This window comes from Babylonia areolata, chromosome 3, assembly GCF_041734735.1.
Source record: "Babylonia areolata isolate BAREFJ2019XMU chromosome 3, ASM4173473v1, whole genome shotgun sequence".
Taxonomy (NCBI): Eukaryota; Metazoa; Mollusca; class Gastropoda; order Neogastropoda; family Buccinidae; genus Babylonia; species Babylonia areolata.
The window spans coordinates 45,106,757-45,117,751 of NC_134878.1; the positions used below are offsets into that span (position 1 = coordinate 45,106,757).

Sequence of the window (10,995 nt, forward strand, 5' to 3'; positions counted from 1 at the left end):
GATGCAGTTCAAAATTTAGGTATAGTATCAGATCTTATGCATTTTCCTCAATTAGAATCCCTCATACATATGCATATATATATATATATATATATATATAAAGAGAGAGAGAGATACATTGATGTATATGTAATTCCTGTTGTTGTCATGAACTCTGATTAAACATTACAATAACAAAAATATCTGCCTGCCTGCTTATCTGTCTACCTGCCTGCTTATTTGCCCATCTGTCTATACATATGTACATATACATTCAAATACCTATGAATGTATGAAATTATTTTTCACATAATATACATAAATATATGTATGCATATAAACTGATACGTAAACAGATATACTTGACCACAGGAAAGCAGGTATGTAGTGAGTGTATGAGTCAGTTTCCTTTGTTATGGCTTTGTTAGGTGGATGAAATAAAAATTCTCTTCTTTTCTTTTTAACCAATGATTAAATCCTAGCTACGACTTTAGACTAACAACATGTATAGACTTCAATAACGTCAAATAACACTGACCTCTTTGATTAAGTCTTGTCAAACAAAACTACCAGAAGCAAGTTTTCGGCCTTTACCTCAGCTAAAACAGACTCTCTGAATGAATTAGTCAGACTTTACATGTATGTATATATATATGTATATATGTATATATATGTATATATGTATATATATATGTATATATGTGTATATATATATATATATATATATATATATATATATATATATAACTGTGTTGTTACGGCACGTCATTCAGGGATCAGCACAGGCATCCTTTTTTTTTTTCTTTTTTTTTCTTTTCTTTTTTCTTTTTTTTTTGTTAGCACCAGCAACACAGACATCACTCAAGGATTAGCAAAGACATCTTTCAGTATCAGCAACACATACATCGTTCAAGGATTAGTGCGTACATAATACCACCCGGGGATTATCATCAGCAAGAAGTCACATCACATCACATCACTCAAAGGGGGTGTGGGGTGGGTGGGTGGGGGGGTGTTAGTGGCTGATACACTTGATCCAGTCTCAGAAGACCACAGGCATCATAGGGGCAGCCATACTTACTGAAGGGACGATTGGCGTCTGGCAGAGGTTTGAGGCCAGAGCTGTCTGTGTCTGTGATCTTCGCTGAAAACACCAAGAGGGTCAGCGGGGCGGGGCATGCCATGCAACAGCTTAACACACCGTGTTCACGTCTCATGCCACAACCACTACAGTGCTCACACACACACACACTGCAAGCCTTCTTATGCTACAATTTCACTGTTCCTTTGCTACTTTGTTTGCAAACAAAACAAAAACCTTTTTGGCAGGGGATATGCAAATATAATCGTTTGATGGATAAGGTCATGAATTTTTTTTTTATTAAACAGAAGCGAACTGACTGAGTTGTGAAGATTTAACTCTCTCCATACGAACGGCGAAACAGACGACGTTAACAGCGTTTCACCCCAATTACCATCATCAAAATATTGCAAGTGGAAGGCTCTTATACTGAAGAGGTGAATGTTGACAAAGAATACCACAATTCTGACGACAGAAGCTAAAGGTTGGGTTATTCAGACACCCACTGGACATCCGAGGGGTCTGTGTAGAGGAGAAGAGAGGACTGGCCGTACTGAGTGAGTTAAAATGAGAGTGAGGGTAATTTTTACACCCACAAGGTACAGTGGATGTTAAATACTCTCCTCTCTTATGGCAGCATGTCAGAGTAAGTATGGTCCATACACTTGGTTCAGAAAGTGCCTTTCAGGTTATACCTCTTTCAGTTTTGCTAGGGAAGGAAGGTGGTGGTAAGAAACCACTGAAATGTACAAGTAAGTTCAAACTTTCGACTCAAGCAAAGGAAACTTTCTTTCATATGCATTCAGAATCAGATCAAGAATCCTTTCCATGCGTTTCTATTCACAAATTGTTTCAGATATTGGTGCTCAGAAACACAATTAACCCTATCACTTAACAAACTGGTTTCTGTTTGGGGAACAAACTGGTTTCTGTTTGGAGAATAAACTGGTTTATGTTTGGGGAACAAACTGGTTTATGTTTGGGGAACAATCTGGTTTATGATTGGGAAACAGTCTGGTTTATGTTTGGGGAACAAACTGGGAATAAACTGGTTTGTTTGGAGAACAAAATGGTTTATTTTGGGGGAACAAACTGGTTTATGTACTGGTTTATGTTTGGGGAACAAACTGGTTTATGTTTGGGGAACAAACTGGTTTATGTTTATTCACAAATTGTTTCAGATATTAGTGTTCAGAAACACAATTAACCCTATCACTTAACATCTTCAAAGCGGAGGTCTGGCTACTTCATATTCTAGCTCAAACCATTTTGTCCTGGAACATGATATATCTATTTGTATGGTGTGTTATGTGTAATAATGAACATACTTTTATTTTTCTCCTGTTCTTTGCCTTTCTGGTCTTTTCCTCCCTCTCCCCCAAATGCCCTAATTCCTTCCATCCCCGTCACCCTGCCTTACCTCCCTCCTTCCCCTATTTCTTTCATGTAAAATTAATGCAGGGTGGGGGCATGGGAGTGGAGGAGGCTGGTGAGGTGGGGGGGGGGGGGGGCCGTGGGGGGGAGTGAGTGGAAATGGGTTTATGTTTGGGGAACAAACTGGGAACAACCTGGTTTATGTTTGGGAAAAAACTGAGAACAATCTGGTTTATGTTTGTTTGTTGTTGGGGTTTTTTTTGGGGGGACAATCTGGTTTATGTTTGGGGAACAAACAAGTTTATGTTGGGGAACAAACTTGGAATAAACTGGTTTATATTTGGGGAACAAACTGGGAATATACTGGTCTATGTTTGGGAAACAATCTGGTTTATGTTTGGGGAACAAACTGGGGAACAATCTGGTTTATGTTTGGGGAACAATCTGGTTTATGTTTGGTGAACAAACAAGTTTATGTTGGGGAACAAACTTGGAATAAACTGGTTTATATTTGGGGAACAAACTGGGAATATACTGGTCTATGTTTGGGAAACAATCTGGTTTATGTTTGGGGAACAAACTGGGGAACAATCTGGTTTATGTTTGGGGAACAATCTGGTTTATGTTTGGGGAACAAACTTGAAATAAACTGGTTTATGTTTGGGGAACAAACTGGGAACAAACTGGTGTATGTTTGGGGAACAAACTGGTTTATGTTTTGGGGGAACAGAGCAACAATGCGATGCAACTGAAAAGGGTCTGCAACAGCAGCACCTACTACTGCAAAAGCTTTATGGGAATTGAAAACCCCCTTTCAGCACATATTCATCAAGTCTCACTTTCCCTTAATAATTAGTCCCCCCCCTGTTTGGGGAACAAACTGGTTTATGTTTGGAGAACAAACTGGTTTCTGTTTGGGGAACAATCTGGTTTCTGTTTGGGGAAAAAACTGGTTTATGTTTGGGGAACACACTGCTTTATGTTTGGGGAACAAACTGGTTTAAAAAAAAATACAGTGTACACATTGATCAGGCAATGCCCACTGATACAGTGCAAAAACGCCACACAAAAAAAACCCACAAAAAAAAAAGAAAGATAAAAAAAAGATGCTGACAACTAATACTTCAGCACTGCAAAACAATTATTAACAACATGAAGTTCAAAACGGAATCCTGCAAAATGCAAAAGAAATGTGAGCTGTTCTACCAGGCTGTCACGGACATGCTCACCAGGTTGCTACACACACAAATAAAAATCAATGTCCATCCATTCAGCTCAGTCACATCAAGCAGGCAATGCATGGCAACGGAAAAGCAGGAAGAATTTTTTTTTTTTTTTTTTTTTTTTTAAATCCAAACAAGGACTGGTTCAAAGTGATGAGAATTAAATGAAATGAAGTAATGTTTTAGAATAAATATTTTTTTCAAATGAATTAATCAACTGAATAGAAAATAAAAGTTATTACTATCTATCTATCTATCTATCCATCCATCCATCAATCAATCAATATGTCTGTCTGTCTATCAGTTTCAGTCAGATCTGTAGGGTGGTCTTGTTTAATAATTTCCATTTAGATTAAAGAGGTATTGTACTGTATTGAACATGTACTGTATTGTATTGTACTGCATTGCATACCATTCCCTTGTACTGTGCTCCATTCATTGTACTGCAATGTTCTGTCAGTGAAGATATGAAAATCAAAAGAATGTTTTCCATGTGAACAAATACGCATTTGGGGTTAGTATCAGTATCAGTATCAGTAGCTCAAGGAGGCGTCACTGCATTCAGACAAATCAATATACGCTACACCACATCTCCCAAGCAGATGCCTGGCCAGCAGCGTAACCCAACGCACTTAGTCAGGCCTTGAGAAAAAAAAATAATATAAAAAAGTAAATAAATAAATGAATAAATAAAATAAATAAAATAAAATAAAATAAATAAATAAAATAGAATAAAATAAAATAAAAATAATAAAAAAAGAAATAAAATAAAAATAAATAAATAATAGATAAATACATAAAAAAAAGAACTACTACTAATAATGATAATATTTTATAATGCGCAAAAACTTGATGAAGTCAACTGTAAGCATACAAATAAAATAATAATAATAATGTGGGGTTTTTTTTATCTGTGTTTAGTGGGTGAGAAGCTGTAACGACTGGTTTGTCTGATTATGATAGTTGGTTGAGCAGTTGGTTGGCTGGTTGCCCATCATTTTTCTTCTTTTTTCAGATTTCATTCTCAATCTAAAGCCATGAAGTGGTTGTTGTTGTTGTTTTTTTATGCCAGTACATAATCAAAATCCTCCCCAGAACAAGAAAAAAATACTGAAAAGCACTGAAATCCCCCCCCCCAAAAAAAGTGAATGAAAAAAATGCAAGAAAGGAACAACGTATTGGACATCACAACAACAAACTAATCACTACCTGAAACCTGAAGACATACAAAAAAAAACTTTTTAAAAAGTGAATGAAAATGCCAAAAGCAATGGACATCAGACAACAGACTTTACCACCACTCATGCCTGAAGACTATAACTATTCCAAAATGCAAAATGCGAATGGAAATGTATGATGGCACAACAATTAGTGGACATCAAAGATCAGACATCTAAAATAAAGCTGTCGTGTGATTTTTTTTTTTTTTTTTTTTTTTTTTTTGTGGGGGGGCAGGGGGGGGGGGGTTGTTGTTGTTTATTTTAACTCATTCTACTCTACATATAACTCATACCACAGTTACTTCCCCTGTGGAGCTGGCACGAGTATTCTTGTACCAGTACACTATTCCACATACGCTTATTCTTGCTTGGTACAGTTGGCATTCTAAACTAAACGGCTTCCAGAACCAAGAAGACGAAGCTTTGTTTGGTCGATTAATTCAACAATCTTCCATCTATTAATTTTCACTGTTTGAGTGAAGAAAACTTCTTTTACTGCAGTGGTACATGTAGTGCTTGTCCAGGGAAAGTTATAGCAGGCGTGGAAAGAGTTAAATGAAGGTCTGTTCACTGAAGCTTTGTTTGGTCGATTAAATCAACAATTTTCCCAACCTATTCTTCTTCTTCTTCTTCTTCTTCTGCGTTTGTGGGCTTCAACTCCCACGTTCACTCGTATATACGCGAGTGGGCTTTTTACGTGTATGACTGTTTTTACCCCACCATGTAGGCAGCCATACTCCGCTTTCGGGGGTGTGCATGCTGGGTATGTTCTTGTTTCCATAACCCACCGAACGCTGACATGGATTACAGGATCTTTAACGTGCGTATTTGATCTTCTGCTTGCGTATACACACGAAGAGGGTTCAGGCACTGGCAGGTCTGCACATATGTTGACCTGGGAGATCGTAAAAATCTCCACCCTTTACCCACCAGGTGCCGTCACCGTGATTCGAACCCGGGACCCTCAGATCGAAAGTCCAACGCCTTAACCATTCGGCTATGGCGCCCGTCTTTCCAATCTATTAAATTTTCACCGTTTGAGTGAAGAACGCTTCTTTTACTGCAGTGGTACATGTAGTGCTCGTCCAGGGGAAGTTGTAGTGGGCATGCAGCTGTCGGGTGAAAAGAGTTAAATGAAGGTCTGTTCACTGAAGCTTTGTTTGGTCAATTAAATCAACAATTTTCCCAATCTATTAAATTTTCACCGTTTGAGTGAAGAACGCTCTTTTACTGCAGTGGTACATGTGACGGGCGCAATAGCCGAATGGTTAAAGCGTTGGACCCTCAATCTGAGGGTCCCGGGTTCGAATTACGGTGAGGGCGCCTGGTGGGTAAAGGGTGGAGATTTTTACGATCTCCCAGGTCAACATATGTGCAGACCTGCCAGTGCCTGAACCCCCTTCATGTGTATACGCAAGCAGAAGATCAAATACGCACGTTAAAGATCCTGTAATCCATGTGAACGTTCGGTGGGTTATGGAAACAAGAACATACCCAGCATGCACACACCCCTACATGGCGGGTTAAAAAACGGTCATACACGTAAAAGCCCACTCGCGTATATACGAGCGAACGTGAGAGTTGCAGCCCACGAACGCAGAAGAAGAAGAGTGGTACATGTAGTGCTCGTCCTGGGGAAGTTGTAGTGGGCATGCAGCTGTGGGATGGAAAGAGTTAAATGAAGGTCTGTTGCTTCAAAGAAGTAAAGGGGACCACAAGGTGTGGTGGGGCAGCACCACTTACCTGGCTCACAGTAGTGCTGGACCTCAATGTACTTGAGGGTACCAGGGCAGGGGTCCTCAAACACAGAGTCGTTCACAGGCACCTGGCACCGGATGTGGCCGTCGCATCTGTTTACCAAGCAAACACACACACACACACACACACACACACACACACACACACACACACACACACACACACACCACAAGTTAATGTAAGCACTGCAATATTGCACACGGCAAGAGGGGCGAACTCAAACATGCACACATACTTATATATATGGTGTAGACATGTAAACACTAATGCGCACATGCAAACACACACACACACACACACACACAGAGAGAGAGAGAGAGAGAGAGAGAGAGAGAGAGAGAATGCCAACTGACTTAGGTATCCAGTTTCTCTCGTATCTCAGTGTCAGTGAGACACTGACAAAGAAACACACACACACACACACACACACACACACACACACACACACAAGGATACAAACAGAACACAAAAGTTACAAATTAGGGGGTAAGCAAATGGGACAGAGAAAAAAGAGAAGCTGAAAGAGAAAAGTCAAAAACAGAACACTCAGTTTCGATACCCCTCCACTTCCGTGCTTGGGGTGAGTCCTGTCAATGTTGTCAGTGTCGGCAGATTCATGGGGGGCTGTTTGTTTGAGGGACATGGTGGCAGTCTCCACTCTGGGAGGGACGCTCACTCAGTCTGGCTCCGCGACTCAGCCATTATTGTCGTTAGTAGGGGGCCTAGTAGGTAGTGTCCTAAGTACGTTAAATCAGAACAGACACCACTGAACACCACCGAAGTGACCCAGCAGCAGTGCAGGGTCTCCTCTGATGTGTGGCCTCCTAGCGACCTAACATCAATGGCTCCCTGTGGACTGCCGATGCTGGAACCGTGCGACTGATGAACAAGGGTGTGGCCGTGTATGGGGGAATCTAAATGAGCGGCATGGGAGCAACGCCACTGAGACGGTGCAGAGGATGGGGCAGCAAAATAATAATTTAAAAAAATAAATAAAATTAAAATTAAAAAACAACTCTAAATGAATGGAAACAAATATACAAAAACAGGGGAAATGAATGAGGCAAAGTGATGTATCATTCAAATTAATTTTCAGTTTTGATGACAGGCCAAAGTGTGCGGACTGATCCTTGCATGCTACACCAAATCTGCTTTGAAAAAAATATAATAAAACAAATTTCTCTCCTCCTCCTCCTCCTCTCCTCCGCCTCCTCCTCCTCCTTCTTCTTCTTCTTCTTCTTCGCTTGGAGGAGATCAACTGCACACCCAACATGAACTGGCACTGGAGGTGGGGGGGGGGGGGAGGGGGGGAGGGGGGAAAGAGATCAAATACACACATTAAAGATCCTGTAATCCATGTCAGCATTCGGTGGGTTTATGGAAGCGAGAACATATCCAGCACACGCACCTGCGAAAACGGAGTATGGCTTCTTACATGGCGGGGAAAATAAATAAAATGGTCATACATGTAAAGTATCACATGTCTGTCTGAGTGTGTATGTGTTTCGTGCCTGAAATCTGATTGAATGACACGGGGGAAAAAAATGATAAGCTCCCAGTGGCAGCCGTCAGTCGGCTCTACCCAGGTAGGCAGCCTGTTGTGAAAATGACCCAGTGTTTGTAAAGCACTTACAGCTTTGTTTCCGACTGGGGATAGGCGATATTAAAGTGTCCATATCATATCATATCATGAACTGGCATTGGAGAAGGACCAGTTCTCCATGAAATTCTTATTAATTTGACACACACAGGAATAGTAACCATGATTACCCTGCAGTACAGGTGATTCCTTTCAATCTTTTTAATCAGAAACTTTGTGTTTGTGTGATGATTGCTCTTTTGGTTTCCTGTTGTAGTTGAAGAGAGGGACCACTTCTTTGGAACTTATTATCATCATCATCATCACAATCATCATCATAATCATCATGATCATCAACAAAATCATCACAATCACAATCACAATCATCATCATCATCACAATCGTCATCATCATCATCATCATCACCATGATCATCATCACAATCATCATCATTACAATCATCACATCATCATCATCACAATCATCATCACCATCATCACAATCGTCATCATCATCGTCACAATCATCACCATCACAACTGTCATCACAATCGTCATCGTCATCATCAGCATCAGCATCACAATCGTCATCGTCATCGTCATCATCATCATCGGCATCACAATCATCATCGTCACCATCATCATCACAATCGTCATTATCATCACAATCGTCATCATCACAATCATCATCATCATCATCACAATCATCATCATCACAACTGTCATCATCATCATCATCATCAGAATCATCATCACAATCATCATCATCATCACCATCATCACAATCATCATCATCACAACCGTCATCGTCATCATCATCACAATCATCATCATCATTACAATCATCACCATCATCATCATCACAATCATCGTCATCATCATCGCAATCGTCATCATCATCACAATCGTCATCATCACAACATTCATCATCATCACAATTATCATCATCACAATCATCATCGCCATCATGATACGATCACCCAACAGCCGAGACAGCCCCCCCCCCCCCCCCCCAACCCCCCTCACACTCACTTGGAGGAGATGACCTTCACAGCCGTCACAGACTGGCACTGCAGGGACCAGTTCTCCATGATGCCGTAGGTGTTGCACAGGCGTCTGGAGAAGCGGCCATAGTTGGCCCGCACGATGCGGATCACATGGTGTGCGGGGCAGCTCAGCTCCAGAATGCTGTACTCGCAGGCGAAGGTCGTCTGTTTTTGGATGTGGTTGTCGTCGCCTGTCCAGTCACCTTTTTTTTTTGGGGGGGGGGGATAAAAAAAACAACTCAAAACACATTTCGGTGTGAACTGTTATCATTATCATTATTCTTGTTCTTGAGACTTTAAGACTTGTTTGTTGTACGTACACTGATACCAAAATTCATTGAGAGGGGGAAAAAACGAACAAACAAATAACTCTGAAAACGGAGTACAGCTGCCTTCATGGCGGGGTAAAAACGGTCATACATGTAAAAGCCCACTCGTGTACATACAAGTACAAACAAACAAAGAAGAAGAAGAAGAAGAAACAAACAAGGTATCCAACCCACACTCACCCCACCCCTGACATCAATAAACAACATAAACAGACTTAAAAATATACACCAACGAACAATATATACAAACACACATGAATAGGCAATACAAACAACAACAAAAAACATACATTTCACCAAACCATATAAACAGATAAATACACATCAATAAACAATAAAAACAGATTTTAAAAAAAGATACAAATCAATAAACAATACAGATATTTTGTATTGTATTGTATTACTCTTTTCTGTCACAACAGATTTCTCTGTGTGAAATTCGGGCTGCTCTCTGCAGGGAGAGTGTGTCCCTACACTGAGAACACCACCCACTTTTTTGGTGGGTTTTTTTTTCTGCCTGCAATTTTATTTCTTTTCCTACTGAATTAAATTTCTCTACAGAATTTTGCCACGGACAACCCTTTTGTTGCCATGGGTTCTTTTACACACGTTAAGTGCATGCTGCACACTGGACCTTATTTTATCGTCACATCCAAATGGCTAGCGCCCAGACCGCCACTCAAGGAGAGGAAGAAAAATACTGGCGACTGAGCTGTAATTCGAACCAGTGTGCTCAGATTCTCTCGCTTCCTAGGCCATCACTCCACACAATCAAGAAAAAGAAAAGCAAACAATTCAACACCAATAAACTTTTTTTCTTTTTTTTTTTGGAGGGGGGGGGGGGAATGTACACATCAATAAACAATATATACCAACAAATATCACTGATAAATACATATCAAAAACAGTATGAACAGAGAAACAAATACACATCCACAAACAACATAAAGATACAAACATGGCGGACACATCAACCAACAAATGCACGGCAAGTGATTTTTTTTTTTTTTTTTTTTTTTTTTGGTCTTTATTTCTTTCTTTTCTTTTCTTCTTTTCCATTGTCACTTACCCGACTGCGCATGGCCCATCATCACAGCGAAGGGTGACAAAATCAGGGGCAGCAACAACTGCGCAAGGAGGCTGAAGGAAGAGTAGCGTCCCATGATGATGGTCTGTCCCGTCTCTCGATCTCTCCCTCTCTCTCTCCCTGCCTCCCCTCCTGTGCCACAGCTACTCTCTCTCTCTCTCTCTCTCTCTCTCTCTCTCTCTCTCTCTCTCCTTCTTCGTCTCTGTCTCTCTCTTTCCGCCTCACACCACTTCACACTGGACCACCCAAACTGGGATGTTGGTTGTTCGTTTTCTTGAAGACCCAGTTGTCTGTGTTACCTGGACAGAAAAGACAAATCA

General features: G+C 40.6%; 1 protein-coding gene across 4 annotated transcripts in view; it reads right to left on the reverse strand.

Annotated features, from left to right (window-relative positions):
* The window catches only part of LOC143280016 (adhesion G protein-coupled receptor L3-like), a 152,051-nt gene that overhangs the window by 57,002 nt on the left and 84,054 nt on the right, over window positions 1–10,995 (reverse strand). For all 4 annotated transcript variants that reach the window (XM_076584465.1, XM_076584462.1, XM_076584463.1 and 1 more), the window contains 4 exons: window positions 10,658–10,974; window positions 9,246–9,462; window positions 6,621–6,727; window positions 1,061–1,123 (listed from right to left, as the gene is read on the reverse strand). In XM_076584465.1, the coding sequence (XP_076440580.1) occupies window positions 1,061–1,123; window positions 6,621–6,727; window positions 9,246–9,462; window positions 10,658–10,751 (481 nt within the window). In that variant the 5' untranslated portion in view covers window positions 10,752–10,974. The remainder of the gene's footprint in view (window positions 1–1,060; window positions 1,124–6,620; window positions 6,728–9,245; window positions 9,463–10,657; window positions 10,975–10,995) is intronic.